The sequence below is a fragment of the Lichenostomus cassidix genome, chromosome 1Aa, assembly GCF_008360975.1.
Source record: "Lichenostomus cassidix isolate B80296 chromosome 1Aa, HeHo_3.0, whole genome shotgun sequence".
In the NCBI taxonomy this organism is placed as follows: Eukaryota; Metazoa; Chordata; class Aves; order Passeriformes; family Meliphagidae; genus Lichenostomus; species Lichenostomus cassidix.
In genome coordinates this window covers 29058159-29075527 of record NC_139480.1, presented here as the reverse complement: position 1 = coordinate 29075527, position 17369 = coordinate 29058159, and the positions used below count along the sequence as shown (strand labels likewise).

The 17369-nt window shown below is 42.9% G+C and overlaps 1 protein-coding gene across 2 annotated transcripts in view; it reads left to right on the top strand.

The window, feature by feature from the left end:
- Nucleotides 1–1187: 1187 nt before the first annotated feature.
- Nucleotides 1188–17369, top strand: part of NELL2 (neural EGFL like 2) — a 134897-nt gene continuing 118715 nt past the window's right edge. For both annotated transcript variants that reach the window (XM_085043685.1, XM_085043676.1), the window contains exons 1-2: nt 1188–1328; nt 1484–1612. In XM_085043685.1, coding sequence (XP_084899811.1) covers nt 1274–1328; nt 1484–1612 — 184 coding nt within the window. In that variant the 5' untranslated portion in view covers nt 1188–1273. The remainder of the gene's footprint in view (nt 1329–1483; nt 1613–17369) is intronic.

The window sequence follows — 17369 nt, the reverse complement described above, 5'->3', positions numbered from 1 at the left end:
TTTTATTATTTGCAAAGACCACAGAGGGTGAACTTGGGGGACGTCAGTAAACAATACTGGAATCACCAGGTGACATCAGGGTCTTACTGACATGCATGTGAAATTAGGAAAAAATAAAACCTCCCCAATCCTTTATCCTGCAGAATTTGACAAACTGGCAACAAGACATTTCTGCCCTGCACATTGGGAGTCTATGAAAGGCAAGTGAAGAATAAGGCTATTCTTAGCCCCCTTTATAGGCACACAAAGTACGGCACAGAAATGTCACTTGCTGGGGCGGCAGGAAGGTTTGTTAAAGAGGACAGGACCGCTGTGTAGAATCGTCCTTTACAACAGGGCAAGCGAACCTGCGGTTGTCAGCCCCGCGCCAACTCCGCACATTCCCATCTCAGTCAGCTACTGTAAACGTCCTGATTTATTGCCTTCCCCATCCCCCTCCCCCCCTTTCCCAAATTATTTTTATTCGTGCTCAAAGATTAGCCGGTGGCTTCGCCAGACCCTGGACGGCACCACCTGGGACGGGAACCAAGCGGTGACTTCAGCGCAGGCGGAGAGCCGCCGGCAGGCAGGCAGGCGAGCGCCCCGAGGGTCACGGCCAGCGCCGATCTGCGCTGCCAGCCGCGGCCTCGGGGCACACCGCCCTTCCCGCCGCTTCCCCTCAAAGTTCCCAGCGGAGCCCCCCCAGCGGGTCCCGCTCCCCGCCGCGCCCGGCGCTCCCTCGGCGGACGGGGCGGCGCGGCGGCACCTCCCCCGGCCCTGCCCAGCCCTGCCCAGCCCTGCCCGGCCCGGCGGAGGCGGTGGGCGGCTCCCGTGGCCGTGGCATAAACCGGCGGCCCCTCCCGCCGGTGCCGCTGTCCCCGCTGGACGGCGGGGAGGAGAGCGGCGGCGTCCTGGGATCCGGGCGGAGGCTGCGGCGGCTCTCCGGCGAGAGGCTGCGCCCGGCGGCGGCGGGGCGGGAGCTGCGGGGCACGGGCGCGCCGCCTCCGGCTGCCGCGGCCTCGCTCGCTCGCACGGCGGCGGGAGGCTCCGGCGGGCGTCCCCATTGTCTGCCCGCGGGCGGAGGGCTGCGCTGCCCGCACGCCCCCCACCCTCGCCTTTGTGTGCTCCGGCCGGCGGCGGGGCGGCGCGGCGCCCGCCGTGATGCGCGCTGCGGGGCGGCGCGGGGTCCGCGCCGCTCGGTGAGAGGCGGGGAGGGACCCAGCCCGTGCCCCGGAGGCTTTTCGCCCGCAGCAGCCGGAGGAGAGGGACTATGGACTGAACGCATCTGTGTACCATGGAGTCGGGCATCCGCTTGAGCACGCTCTGCCTTCTCCTCTGCCTGGGGCCAGGTAGGCGGATGCTGAACCCGCCGGGAGAGTACGCGGGAGCGGGGCCGGCGGAGCTTCGCGGCGGCGATGCTCTGATCCCCGGGCGGCCGCAGGTGCGGAGAGCGGCGGCGGGGCTGGGGCTCGGGAAGTTGCGGTGACGGCACTTTCTGGGTCAGTTTCAGGCTTTGGCGTGGACCCCTCGTTGCAGATCGACGTGCTGTCCGAGCTACAGCTGGGAGGCTCAACGGAGGGCGTGCGCCAGGTGCCGGGGCTGCACAACGGGAGCAAAGCCTTCCTCTTCCCAGGTACGGCCGCCCCGGCCCGCCCGGCCCCTCAGCTCCGGCCGTGGCCGTCGGGCCCCGGAGCCGCGCTCGGGCGCGCCCGCCCCAAGTCCCCCACCGCGAGGGGTGTGCTCGCTTTGAGACAGCGGCATCCCGTCCCTTCCCCTCCTGCTCGCTTTTCTTCCACTCTTCTTTACGGCTTCCCTCCTATTCTTTATTTATTTATTTATTTATTTCCTCTCTCACCCCATTTTTTTTTTCTTTGACTGGTAGACGCTTAATTAAAGTACAGCAGGAACGGGGATGGCAGATGGCTTGTTTTGTGAGTCGTGGGGTGCGGTGATGAATAATAGCACCACCCACTCTGCTGCTTTACTTGGGAAACGCTAAACATACCCCAGTTCCAGCTAAGGAAAAGCTCACTGAAAGTTTTATGTGAATCGAGCAAAATGCTGAAATGAGGTGCCTTGGAGGAGAGAGGCAGATGGCTGGAAATAAGAAAACTCTTTTTTTTTTTTGCCAAAGGAAAGTGGCTCTTTGGAGCTTCCGTGATGTACCCCTCCTTAAAAACAAAGAATGGGTTTTGGCCTCTTCTAGTGCTTGTAATTGTTTCTTTATTAATATTAGGAATGAGAATAAAACGGTAATCTTCCATCTTCCAAAAATACTTTTAGGAGGTTTTTAAAAAATTATTAAACTTTCTTATATTGTAATTCATAAAAGTCTCTAAAATCACTTTAAATATCTCATTGACTATATTGGCATTGTTTACATTCCATACACTTGCTCATTATCGGTGTGGTTTTGAATTATGCTCACATAACATACTGATATGTTAAATGAAGCTGGAGTCAAGAATATTTTCAGGAAAAAACTCCAACTCTATTTAATAATAAAAAAAAGCTTAAAAATGGCCTTTAGAAGCAAGTCTCTTCTCTGAAAGATGATTAATTTCTCCTTGTAATCTGTGACTAAACAAGAACAAGGAATATGGCTCTATCTGATGAGGTACAAGCAAATCTCTGCATCATCTTGCAGTTTTAAAATAGGAGAACTTGGCTGTTGGCTTCTTGTGTCATGGCAGGAGTTTCAGCTTGGATCTGAACAGATTTCTAGTGCAACAGGCAAGAGGCTGTGTTTCACGTGCAGAAGAGTTATGATTCAAGGGAGATAAGATCTGGAAAGGGAATTTCTTTTTCATGTTTGCATTAATGAGATAATTTATCAGAAGCTAATAGTCGCCAAAGGCTTTTTTTTTTTTTTTTAAGGTGACCTCTCTAGCGGTGTTCTTCCCCAGAACAGCCAGCATGTGTCACTATGGACATGAATGTGGAGACACATGGGCAGTGCGCTCAGAAAGACTGGCACATGCTGGCTTTAAGCATCGGTGATGGGCTGCAGAGCAGAGCCCTCTGTGAAGGGGGTGACTGCTTAGAATGGCAATGCATTTGTGTGTCAGTGAGATTTGTGTCCTAAAACAGATGTAATTTTAAAGGTAGTGTTCTGAGGTGAAGCCCCATTGTGCTGCAATGGGTTGAGGTGAGGGAGTGCAGGGAAGTTAAAACTCATTTTGTCTTCAGTGGTAACAGGATTAGAGATTTGGAAGAATAAGAATTTCTTGTATATTTTCCCAGGAAAAAAAATTACTGGGTTACTAAAGAATTTTTTTTTCCCAAGTTGTTCCCTCTTTCTTTGCAATTATGACTGTACATAGTTCCCAAATGAGTTAGCAGTTTATTTGTAACAAAAAAAGGCAGGGGTCTTAAATTTTCACAGGAACATTTTTATTTTGTTGAGAAGAATCGGGGGAATAACAAGGATGGAAACACTTGTGTCGAAATGGTGGTTGAAGTCATTCACTGTCCCTTAGGAAGTCTTTAATGCCCTGCAGGACTGGAGATAATTTTCCCTGCTACTGCATAGGATGACTGCTGATTTTCTTATAGTAAATGGGGTCCTTACTGAGCAGAGAGATTTTAATTTTCGAGCTTGCATTTAGAAGTAGAGAAATTTCCTTCCTTGATCAGACCACTGGGTCCACTTGGTCATTTTTGTTCTGCTCTTGGAACTCACAGTTTAGGAACACTGCTGCAATGTGTGCCTCTTAATGTATGTATTTGCAGTGTGTGAATTTCAAATACATGTATGTGTTGACTTGAAATTTGGTTTTGTCTATGTGGTTTCCTCTTTATTCCAGCTAAAGGCTTAGTCCTAGACAGAAAAGATTTTGTGACAATGACGCAAATGTCTTTGAATGATTTGTGAACTTACTCTGGAAGCTCTAACTTGTGATCCTTTGCCTCTTGGTTTCTTTAGATAGTGAATCTTTTCTTGTATCATATACATATTTACAACACTTTAGTATGTTGCCTTTTTTGACATTTTCAACTGATGTAAAGCCTTATTTTACATAAGCTTAAATCATTCATAAGTCCTAAGTGCAGTTCTTTATTTTAGAAGGAAATTATGAATGTGGCATGTTGAACTGCCAACAGGTAATAGACAATTAAAGATATATGATGGGAAAATTGTACATATAGTTAAAGCAGAGTAGTCTCTTTACATCAGTTTCTAGGCAAAAAGTCAGTTTTGACTGCTTAATTAGATGTAGCATCAATTTTCAATATAGGGGTTTAGCATCTAATTGGCTGTTCTGACAAAATCTCCCTTGTGAAATTGACTTTTCAAAGGTACTTGTATTTCTAGGCCATATACAACTATAAGCAGTTACTCTCTAAAGGTAGTTTTACTCTGTTACTGTTCAGTCAAGATAATTTAGATTGCTTCTTCTACAATTCCTGATTTAGAAATAACTTTCGCCATTTGAAATTTGCGGTTACTTGGACTCTTTTTTTCTTGCATGTGTACCTGACTTGAGCGGATTTAGGTGCTAGATTCTAAAGCTTTTTAGGTGTCGGATGCTCCTTGGTTGTCATGGATGGTAGCAACAGAATGCCACTGTAATCTGGCTCTAGTTAGCTGCAGGGACTTTTTTATGGAAATGTGATGTACAAAGTAATTGTGAAACGTTCCAGTGTAGCTTGTGGGAAGATACAATTATGAATAGAAAACAGGAGGAAGTCTTCAAAAATGTTAGTGTCGCTGTATGTGAACATCTGCCAGCACTTTCTAGCCAACAGCAGATATTATTATGTCAAAATATGTTGAAGAAAATTATTCCTCTGCTGGTCAGAGCAGCAGAACTGAAGTCAGAATATCCATGTCACAAATGTCTTTCTGTTGGCAGCTGTTTACATAAGTCAGTGAAATTTTCAACACCTTTGGTCTTCTCTCTGCAAAACAAGGATGACACTTGAGTAAAGTCCAAACCAGATGGGTGGACTGAAGTGTAATTAATGTTGTTAAAGAAGGCTTTTGGAGGAATACAAATTGTCCTTCTTATAGGCCTTTTCTTGGGAGTATACTGCATTGATATGATTTGAGGAGATAGGTGCAGATGAGTATCCAGTGTTGCTATTTTCCTGTTCAAGTATGGAAATCATATTGCTACAAGAGCACTCGTTGCATATGTAACTGCAGGGAAAATTGAAGAGGTGGACAAAACCACAACAACAGAGGCTGAAAGGTGATGAGGGTTTTGGGTGATTGACTCAAGACTATGCTAGGAGATGTAACATTAAGCACATGCCAGGTCCCAGTGAAGCCAGATATTTCTGCTGGCAGTAGGAAATGGTGTGTTGAAGTGTGACAGTCTAAAGAAGGGCTGCAAGAGTAACTTGGTCTCCTCTGGATTTCACTAAGCAGTCACTTTTTGCCACCTTCTCTCCTCCATTTCAACTCTGTATTATATGTATTTTATAGATACAGTTTTTTGATAGTCTTTCTGGATATTACTTGTTGAGAGCAGATACTATGGATCAGACTATCTTTGTCCAAAGAGAGTGTGTGTGTGTAGTAATGGAGACAACTGCCTCCAACACCAGTGGAGAGTGGTGCAAGGTGCACTGTAAGTCAAGTGATGAGAGGCAGCAAAAATGAAAGCCAGATGATGTGTAAGGACAGTATATGCCCATCAAAAAGTGTCTATTCTCCTCAAAGAGAAGGTTGAAAGATTGCAGTCAGAAGGTTACAAACACAGGAACATGTATTTAAGGAAAAGATGAAAGGGACATGTCAGTCATGGAAATTTGAGGGCTTGTGTATCTGAATGCAGAATTTGGAATTTATTCAGAGGTTGTTTTGTTGTTTTTGTTTTTTCTGTGCCAGTTAGGGTATGTAACTCATAATGTGGTTATAAATAATATTTTGATATTTCCAATGAAGAAGGATAATTTTAGAGGCAAAATACGGTATATTCGGATGGTGATCAAGATGTACTGTAAACCACCAAAAAATAACTTAATCTCTCAGTGGGATCAATGAAAGGACTCAGCAGTACTGTTCTTTGAATTGGTACTAGCTGGCATAAACTGCTGGCAGAAAAAAGCCCCCTAAAATAGGCCTCTTGGTATAAGTGATTTGTTACCTGTGGTATGACTGGATCATTAGCACATTATTTTAAAATACTAGCAAGTCAATATTACTGTATCTTATATCCCTTTGGAAAGTTCACTGTATTTTGTCTCATGATGTCATCTCTGGACATTTACTAAATAAAGGAGCTAAAAATAAAGCCTTAAAAGCACAGTTTACTCAACTTTCTCTCACAGATATTTACATTGCCTATGCACTTCACACAGCTTTTCCCTTGCCACCTGTCATTGAAACTTTGGACAGATGCTTTCTCCAGGTTCCAGCTGAGCCTGCTGAAAATACTATTGTTCTGAGCTGCTTGTCACTGCCCAGAAGCTAGAGGTTACTGTCCCCACAGCTCTTCCAAAGCCAGAGATTATATGAGTGTTCCCATATCTGCTGATGGCAAAATCAGCCAGATTCAGGAGTGAACCTGGCTGACTGCAGTGACATGGATTAGAGTCCTGTAAAATCCCCTTTTTCCAGCTGTACCCATCTCCCAGAGGAATGGTAACAGACAGCTGGGAAAGGGGATGTTAATGTTGCCAACTGGCTTAGCTGACTGCAGAGTGAATACCTATCTGCATCTTTTTTTGTCTTGTGTGCAAACTGGTTTCTCTCAGAAACACTGAATCCTCAAAATGTGGGACCTCCAGCATAGAGATCATAGACAGATAACAAAAGTTTTAATCAAAGTTTATTTTGGTGAGTGCTGGCATGTTTTTTGATGTTAGAAATGCTTAGGGGAAGCAATTGCTCCATGACAGTGTGGTAGCCAGAAAGGACTGGAGTAACAGCCAAAGCTTTCCTGTTGCTGCCTTCCACCTCTGGAACTTTCTAAAGTCACCTCTACACCTGTGCAAACAGTAACCATTGTGGTAGGGCACTGCCAGGATTGTGATTGATGCTGCTGGGGAGCCAGGCTGGGTGGCAGGAGAGCCCTGAAAAGCTGGGCTGCTTTTGCTAGAGCTGCTGGTCTAGCTGCTCCTGCAAGACACCCCCTTGCTCCAGAAGGACTTAATATTCAGCCTATTCCCCCTCTGGGAATGAGGAGTAGTGGTAGCAAGAGGAGGTGTTTGTGAAGTGTCTGCTGCCTGAAGACCCTGCCTAAAAAAGGAAGAGGCAGTATGTGAGGATCCTATATCCATTTTCCATCCCAAACCATGCTGAGTTTTAATTTTAATGCATGGAGAACTATGACGCACTTACCCCCTGCTGAATATTCATGAATGTGCCCAGTACTGGAGATTGTGTTGCTTGCTAACTACTGCTGTGCTGGCTTATCTGTAAAATAAAGGGGAAAGTTATAAAGGACAGCAGAGGGTAGGGCTGAGACATGGAAAGTGAATGGGCAGCTAATGTATGGCAGGTAACATGAAAACTGAGAAGAAAAGCTTGTAATCCCTGAATGCAGTCATTAGTGCAGAGTTGATACAAAATAGTGTTAAGGAATGACATAAAACTTTGCTTGTGGCATTTGGGGATTGCAGCTGTCTTATGCTGAAAGTTTCCAATAAATATTATTGCTGAGAGTGTGTATTAGGCATTACTATCACAGAAGTATAAGTGTTAAGCAATAAAGTTGCTTTAAGTAAAGCTCTAAAAATTGTCATTGTTCATCCCAAGAAAGAGTATTTTACACAAATGTTATTTTGTTGTCCTTTTGTTTTGTTTTCTTTTGATTTTCTGCAGTGAGCTTTTTCTGGGAAGGGAAAGGAAATAATCAGAGATTAAATATTCCCTCTATAGACTTTAGGGTTGCTTTTTCTTTTTTTTTCTCACATCTCTTTCTATGTGCCTTGATGTGGGCTCTTGTCACCTTTCAGTCTGATAAATTCTTAAGAGCATGGATTCTTGAACAAGCTGCAGTACAGGGAGAGATGATACCTGCTTACCTCTTTAGGCTCCCTTACTTCTCCCAGATTCCCATGGGAGGTGGTACCAAGCAGCATGACTTTGGTGGCTTTGCCTGGGCTTGGTAGCACAGCTAACATCGCCAGTCTCTGATACTTCAGCCTTTGGAGTGAACTAATACCTGAATTTATTAATCAGCAGGGAGTGACTCCATTTAAAGCAAAGTTGTGTTTTATTGTGTTCTTGTGGACTTGAGCCTGTGCTTTTCAAAGCCAGGTTGCATCTGATCCCTGCAATAAATTGAAGTCCCTGGGGGTCTGTTTTCTACTGGGACAACGATGGATCTCTAAAACTTTTTTTTTTTTTTTTTAATGAGTGTGTGGTTGTCCAGGTTAATGCAAATAACCATGTATTGTTTATATATTCAGTATTGCCCGAAACAATTCATACTGATTAATGGCAGACAGAATTGCATTTGCTTCTTCCTGCCTTTACAGTGAGGCCTCTTCTGAAATATTGCAAGTACAAAAACCTTGTTGAGTCTTGTATTATCTCAGGGCTCAACCTGGCATTTTTGTTGGAAAGCTGAAGATGAGTATGATGTACAGCTGTAAGGCACATGTGAAAGGGGAATACACTGAGACAGAGTCAGGGTGGTGATGTGACAGGGGCAGGGCCCTGGTTAGTGCCGTGAGGAAGGACCTGATGGTTGGAGAGGCCCAGGATGCCTCTCTCCATGTTGATGTCCCCATCAAGAGCAGGCAGGTGCACATGGCTGCTCACCTGGCAGCCTCTCCTGGCAGCATGGCAGTGATGTTGACAGCAGGACAGCATTTGTCCTGTGTGCCAGAGAGAACCCAGCACGTGTGCAGCACATGTGCCCTGAGAGAGAGGACAGTGACCCTTCTAGGTAGCTGTGAAGTGCATCTTTCCATGTTGCTGGGGGAGGATTGCATGAGCAAGAGGAAGTGATGGGGGAAAATGAGGTCTTGCTACCCTTATGTAATTGCTTTTGCTGTGGCATAGTTCTGTAGTCACAAAGTGTGCCGGAGACTTGCTAGGTTAATCTTTTTTTTATGGTTTCTTCCCCCATTGCAGCATGGCTCATTCTCCAGTGAGATGTCACAAAGGACAGCAGCATTTCCTACACATCCCTTTTATATCAGTCACATTGTCTGTTTTCACTCTACCTTTTGCTTATAAGATGTGGGAAATAGGTTTTCTACTCTCCCCTCCTCCCCAGCTTATGTTCTTCCAGTCTGTATCCTCCAGGGTATACAGGTGCTGGCTTAGAAAAATAACTCCAAGTATGGTTAACTTCATTGTTTCCACCAAGTCTTCAGGGAAGTACAGGACTGAGTTCATAAGTTATTTAAAACTGTTGGATAAGAGCTGGAAATTTTATGCAGCTGTCATGGAAAACTGTACTTCTGTGTAGTGACTCTTCTCTACTTTTTGTCCCCTTTGGTTTTGTGCCAAAGTGCAGCCCCACTGAGCTACCTGTACTGCTAAGGTACAGCTTAATAAGGGGTGAAGAAGGTTTTTTTACTATTTGTTTGGTTTTATTCTTTCCATCTGTTTTGCCTAAATTCCTTTATATTTGTCTCAATGTGTAAGAAATGCTGTTTTTTTCCATTTTGGCATTATCCAAATTATTTTCTCTCAGGAAAATCTGAGGAGGAATATGGTAAGAAAGGGTACTTTGGATTTTAATTTTCTTTTTTTGCCTGGACATGTTTTCCACAATAAATACCTATTATGAATGTTCACTCAAATATTTCAAATAGAAAAAAAATTCGGTAGCCATTTTCAACATGGAAGAATATTACAGCAAAAAATTCTTATTTGTTAACATTTTATTTGCTTTTCTTTTTTGGTGCATAATTTTTTTTGGAGGGGGTGTGTGATGCTGATGACTTCAGAGAAACACGAAAGCTTAGAAAACTGACTCTTATGTTGAGTCATCTCATGAGATGATGCATGCAACTCTGGGCTGTTGCAAGGTGCTAAAGAAATGAGCATGGTCTAAAAGGACCAGTAGACTAAAAGAGACTTCTGAAGATACAGTGTTCAAAAGGCTTTTAGCAGATTAACATATTTGCTGCAGCACCAGCATTGCTACGATAAACTGTAATGTTTCCAAAGGAGCCATTACAATCAATATTGCTAGCGATCCATAACTGAGAACTCTTTTAGTGGAATTTGAGTGGCTATTTCCCTCTCTGAAAATATAGAGGGAGTATAATAAGAAAAGGACCTCCAGTTGTAGTTTCTCACTCTGTTAAAGCAATGTTTGTACAATTTCCCCAACATAAATGCTTATGTAAGTATAATTATATGGTGATAACATCCGCAGTGTTTATCCTAAAAGAGAAGATGACATGTACCAGCCTTGACTCTGTCTGGAAGCCCATCAGTCTCTAGATGCAGCTGTGTAATGATCCAGAAGAGTTCCAAAAGACCTTTTCTAGTTTTTGAGGTGAATAATCTGTGTTTTAATAGCTCCCTAAGCATGCATTTGCATATTGTGCCTTCACTGTTTCAAAGGCACTCTTAAGATTTTCTGTAACATTAACTAATATCCCTCAAACTTGGAATAGTCCCTAGATTTGCTCAGCTCTTGTTTGAGGAAGAGGGTAGACTTGAGGAAAACCTTGTGTACCCTGTTCAGTGTTGCTCTTATTGAGAATCCCTGCACACACCATTAGCATAAGGAAAGCATATGGGAGTAGGAGATCTGGGAGGTTGAATTTTTTTTATAAAATTGAGTCTGGGTTATTGCATTCACTCTGGGTTTTTGCATTTCAGAAAAATATCAATGAATTGCAAGGACTGCAGAGAAAAACAGCGAACATGATTATTCAGTAACAAAAGGACAGGCTTAGTAAGAAATCTTTTGAAATAACTTGAGTATGTACAGCTTGTCCAAGAAATGACAAAAGTGTTGTATGATAAGTGTCTAGTATTAGAAGATTCTTAGAGGTTTAAAATGAAGGAATTATTTAGTATTCAAAGAGCTAGAGGTAAGAGTAATGTAGTGATACTACAAATGGAGAGGATTTAAGATAAAAGGAAACTTTCACAGTGAACTAGTTTAGATTGTGGAATAGCTGCTGAAAAGAAGTGGTGGAAATCTTCATACTTTTGATTTTTTTAGAAGATAGCATGAAATAAAATACCTAGGAAGAATTAGCTATGTAGCTAAGTTGTAGTCACTGTGTTACTTTCAGGTAATATGCTAAGGGATGGGTGGATGATTGTTTAAGTCTTTCTGTACACTGGGGATCTGGGGTGTTGGTGAAATTGATATGGCATAGGGGGAGTTTTTCTAAGGCACAAAGTAGCATCAAACACCTGGTACACAATTATTAAAGCAGTGCCTTTGTATTCACCCAAAACCTGTTATTTGGTGCATTTAAGTATATTTGGATGATGTCTGGCTAAAACAAGTCTACAAGAGCAAATTAGGGATTGGAAACATTTTGCAATTTTAACTCATCCAAGCTTATAAGTTGGGCATGAGTTTAAACCTGTAGCTGATTCATCAGGGCTAGTGAGCACATTCACAGAAGCATGGACTCCATTAATACCTGATTTAAATGAAAACTCTGGAGAATCTGAGCTCTGGTCTTTCTCAGCATTCTTGAAATTTCTGGTAATGGTTGGCTCAACTCTTCCATGTATTTTCTACCTGTCTGCCCTGCTCACAGCTGAGTTATGTATATGGTATTCCTTGGCATCTTTCCTTTTTGAGGGTCCCAATTAAAAACTTTCTAACCTTTACCTTTTCCTCGCATCAAAACATATCCTGTGAGTAGAGATTTTTCCAAGTATACCAGTATGGATGGTGGCATTGGTGTCCCTTCTCTACCCTCGGGTGTGGTCTCTCTGCCACTTCCTGCTTCTGCCGGTGCCTGAATTCTCTTTACAGTTCAGTCTCCTGCCTTCTGCCCCCATCTGCTGCTGTTTGCTCAGTCTGCTGCTGGAGACCTGTGGCTAAAAACGGAGATGTTGGATGTATCTGGCATGCTTCAGATATAATTTTTTCCAGTGGTGCCCTCCTTCCCCCTACCTTGCTCTGTTTTTGCCATTAGGATATGGGTTAAAGTTTTCTAGAGCTCTCTATCTGTGTGACTGTCAGCCATTCTTTTGTGTCAGAAGTTAATCTTTCATGCAGACTGAATCGTTGTGGTCATCTATAAAATTACAACAGATCTCATATTAATGCTTTCTTAAGCTCACCATTGTGTGGTGTGAAAATAAACCAGCACTTAAAATGTTAACACGTGGAGTTTTAGTGAGCCAAAGGCAACTAACCCTAATGCGGGCAAAAACCAGTTATATCCTAGAAAGCCAGAGACGAAGGAAAACTAAGATGAGAGATCCAAATCATTAAAAAGAGGGAGAAACAGATTCTTCATGGTGAAACAGGCCAACCTTCTAGGTCATCCACAAATGATTACAGCTGGGCTAGATGATCTCAAGAGGTCCTTTCCAGCCTAAATGGGTCTGTGAAACACAGGTTTTGGGAGTTCAGTTCTCAGGAGCAGCATATTGGTCACAACAAAAGGAGGTTTTGAGAGAAAATGACTGAGCAGAGAGCATGAGTAAGTCTTACTGACACTTGCACAGTGAGGATCAAGTGAGGGAGAGACATGGTGTGTTGCTGAGAGGGTATTGGAGTGCCTACATCAAGCGTGATCCTAATTCAGAGGTGCCATGGTGGGTGCTGATCTTATACGGTCTGTCGTCGTATGATATTGCACCACTAGAATATGATGTATTTGAGAATTTGAATTGTGTCATATCTTCAGAGAGAAGGTCAGGTCACGTAATGCAGCTTGATCTACATCTAGCATGACCTGCTTGCGTGGTTTATTATTGCCATTAACTTTGTACTTTATTGTTTTTAATTGATTGGGCTTTGTTTACCTTTGGTAACCTGCCTTTTCATTTGGAAAAGGCTGGCAACACTGCCTCCTCCTCCTCCTGTCCTCCCCCTTGCCGTGACTTGAAAAACTGCTAAAATTCTGGCCATGCTATATGATGAGGGACTGAAAATAAAATCAGTCTTTTAACAATTCTCATGTGTCATGCCCTTATTACAGTACCAGTAGGGCAGGAAAGCGAAGCATTGTTTTTCTTCTGCTCTTCAATGTCCCAGTGTTAACAGCGTTTCTTGGTGTGATATTTTTGTTTGTTGTTAGGTCAGTTTGACACAAAGTGCTCATGTGACAGTCTGCAACCAAGCATAACTAGGTGCATATGCCACAGATGGCAGCTGTAAGGAAAACAAGGCAGGCTTGATTTTCTCCTCAGGTTTCAAGGTGCTCTCAAAGCAGCTTCTAGAAAGCTGCTTTGTGCCTAAAGGGAGCTCTGTGTGTGCATGTTTATATACACATATATATTTATAAAGCTGTAGCTGCACTCTTTTAAATATAGCTGCAACTTCTACTGAAATGAAGAAGCAAAAGAAATTCCACTCCATGCTACATTGGTGTTCAAACATAGTGTGTTTTATAGTGGTATTGGCTGTGAAAAACCTAAACAACATAATTCTAAGTAGCAGTACTTTATTCTACCTATGAGGGAGCACATACAAAGTGTCTTCAACACTTAAAAAGGATTTAAGAATAGTGTTGTAGTATAGGCTAGGGAAAACTGGTAATCAAAAAAGCTATTGCATCATGTAATTGATAACCTGGAACCTCTAAATCACCAGAAAGCATTACAATAACAAATACATGGTGCAGAGCACACTACACAGCGAACATTTTAATTTCCTAGGAGTGGAATTTCAGTAACAAATACAGAAATCTTTTATCTTCATTTTTTTGCCATCATGTAACAGGTGCCCACTGAATAGCACCCTCTCTCCTGGTGGTAGTATCTAGCATGATCACATAGTTACTCTGAAAGGGATAGTGTTTCTGGTGTACAAGGAACAAAAGTTTTCTGTATCATGTATGCCTTTAAAAATTCTTGATATTACTTTTGTATGTGTGGTGCCTCCCTGCGTGTTGATCTATACATTCCTAAAATTCCTTTCAGAAATGTTCTGGAGAGCACATTCTGATTTTCTATGGCAGTTTGGTAGGAGTTGTTTTATTAGCAGTCTAGTGTGGCAGGATCTGTATTGCTTGTTAGCAAATCAGCTGTTTCAGCCTCCTCTGCTGAGAGTACATACTTCTAATCTGGCGTCCTACACATTCAAATTCAGGTTTTCCTATGATTAGGTTTCTTATCCTTTCATTTGCAAAAGGTTTGAAAAATTTTCAGAAATATGCTATTGCAAATACGGTCACTAGAACCTCTTCTATACCTATTTATCTTTCATTTACTTTTTGCCTACTGGGTCCAAAAGTCATGAAATACTTGGTCGTGGACCTGACATATTTTTGGAAGAGTGCACCAGACTTTTTGCAGTGCATCTGGGCTGCTTGACATTACAGTAAGTTACTCCCACTTGTAATCCTGGAGCAAATTCCTTCTTTGCTGAAGGGACAGCAGCCCAAGGGAAGCTGAAAGATGTCTAAGTGTTTTAGCATTGTGCTCTGGCAGGTTAAGCCTGAGATTGAGGGAGCCATGGTACATAATCCTATGCTCCAATGGGTGTTTATATAGTGGTGTAAATCCTCTGCTTGCTCTTTCTGCATTACTTCTGTGTGCTGTGTGGATGTACAGTCTGAGCTAAGGCACTGTTTATGGCTGTTTGCACCACCATTGAAATAACACTACCCTGATCTGTAATCCAGGGGAAGAATCATGCTGAGCAGCTGTACCCTTCACTGGAGCAGTTGGATTCTGCTCATGTAGAAGGTGGGTGGCCTGGAAGGGAAGATCCACCTTCTCCATTCCACACAGTCTGGTCTAGTTAAGTATATGTGTGCCACCAAGAATGATTCTCAAGATCATTTCAGGGGGTTGGCCATGTTTTGAAAGAGTTTGTAATTTAGTGGCTGGCACCTTGACAACTGTTTTGTAGCCTCACAGGGATGCAAAGAGATTGTTTCAGCAGGGGAAGTCTTACTAGTTGGGCTGTGGGAAGGTAAGCTTAGCATTGCAGAATGATTCAGTCAGGTCTGACTTTCCTTGTTTTCTAGAAGCAGGCAGTGGTGCATAAGCTCAGAGACTAAACCCAGCCACTAGCATAATCACTCTCAGACTAGTTTTGTATCATCTCTTGCAGAATGCTTCTAGGCAGATCTTGGTGGTATTGCTGTCCATTTATAGGGAATATGTGTTATATTACAGCTGTTGTCTTCCACAGACAGTCATGGATTTGCAAAGTCTATCCTAAAGAGTCATCCAAGTCAGTGCCAGGAGCAGGCAACAATAGTTGAGGGCTTGCTACAACTCAGTTATCTCTATCCATCATACTAGGTAGAAGCTTCCCCCCCTATTAAATATGTTCTATTTTCTTCTTTTTTTTGAATAGTTGACAAGTTTTAATGTTCCTCTAGCTTAAAAAAAAAAAAGAGCAAACAAGCTTAGTAGACCAAGCAAAAATTCTCTGGGGGCTGTGACCATAGAGAAGAAAACATTTAAGCGAAGCACTTTGAATGAAATCATGGTCATTTAGACAAATGCACCAGCTACTCCCAGTTAAACAAGCAGCTTACGTCCATAATAATGCTTCAGCTGTTTCAGACCAGAAACACTTCAACTGCCTTCAAGCCTGGTTGTCCAGGCTCTCGGTTACCTTTCCTTCCTCTTGTCTCCCACTGGATTTGTGTTCTCAGCTATGCCAAAATGACTTTAAACATCAAAGTATTTAGCATGTAGGTGAGCCAGAGTTTTGTCCAAAAGTGATATGATCAGTGTTTTTCAGGGATATAAGTATGAACAGCCAATACTTATACTGGGGGGGAAATGTGTTTAGAAACAGGTCTTCTATTTTTGTGTCAGTCCATTGTGACTTGTAGGATTCTGCATACGCTCTGAGCTGGAGGAAAGCCCATGCTGGATGACACACCAAAGCTCTAGCTGACATTCAGAACAGAGGAAGCTACAAAGCAAATGCAAATTTGGAACCTCCCCAAATGCTGCAAGAACAAACTGTGACGTTTCCCCCCTTGTTTTTATTTGATTTAATGATTTGGCTTCAATTCAGTTTTTGTTTCAATTGTTTAGTTTTAGCTGAAGAGCATTTTGCCCTCTTCCTTTTCTCCTTCCCATCCACTGCATTTCTATCTGTGTGAATCCTTGCTGAAGCATTTCTTTGGCGGAAATAAGAAGGCAGACACACCCACACCATGGTGGTGTCTAAGCTACAAGGGCAGTTTGTGGGCTGTCCCTAAACAGTCTGTGGGGCATCCAAGGTCCCAGTCATACTGCTTGGGAAATTAATTAGTAGAGTCCTTGTTCCTGGCATTTGTGACCTTTTTGTTCTGGGGAGATCAGGTTGTATCCAGTTCACAGGGAGCACTTGGGTCATGGAGGTCTGGATGTACCCAGTTGTATCCTGATGTACATTTAGATTGTAGTCCTAGAGTTCACCCATGCTTGGGAATTGGGCAGTGCTCCTGGGCCCTGCAGCTGAAGCACACCCTTTGGGAATGGCCCCAGTGGAGTCTTACAGGCTTAGCATCTACCCTGTATCTTGTAGCCTTTTGAATTTCGGGTGGAACTGCAACACCTTTCCCCAGACTCTTGTAGAGCTCCTTCCTACAGCCTTGGAGAAACCAACTCATGTTCACGTGGGTTTGGAAAACTGCAGCTGCTTGTTTTGCTATTCTCTCTGAAACAACTGGGAATCTGTGAGAAGGGAATGGACAAATTTTTTAGGCAAAGAAGCTCAAAATGTTTTATGAGCTCGTCTTACGGATCAGTTTGAATAGCAAAACTACCAGCCTTTCTACTGAAAGATGAAATGCATATCACGTCAAACAAGGTTGTGGTCTAATAAAGGTTGTTTTACTTCTTCCTATCTTCATTTTTCATTACAGAAATATAACTCCTGAATTTGAATGCGCTGCATTAAAATCCTGCTGTACTCTGTCAACCTTGGAAAGATTCTGCTTTTGGATTGGCTTTGCATGCTGCCCAGTTGTCTGAGTGCAGCTTAGTCTATATTTGTTACTTAAATAAAAGAACAATCAAAATGTAAACCCTTTACAAATGGTATAAGAAACCCAATATGAAATTGCCCTTTGTAGGCTATGTGAATTCCCTAGTTAAGAAAATATTAATAAATTTGAATATGGGAAAGTGACAGGATGTGAATATAGGCTTGTGACACTCCTCCCTCCTAGTGTAGGAAATTGAAATAAAATAGAGCCAATTATATTTTTCAGCCTCATTTTAGCCTTCAGACCTCCTTTTTCTCACAAACCACTGGAATTTAATTTGGATAATTCAGCAGACCTAGAGTCAGATGCAGAACTGATTTATAGATGCTGCTATTAAAAGCTGATTATGTGCACATGAAACAAACTGTGGAGCTCAATTAGTT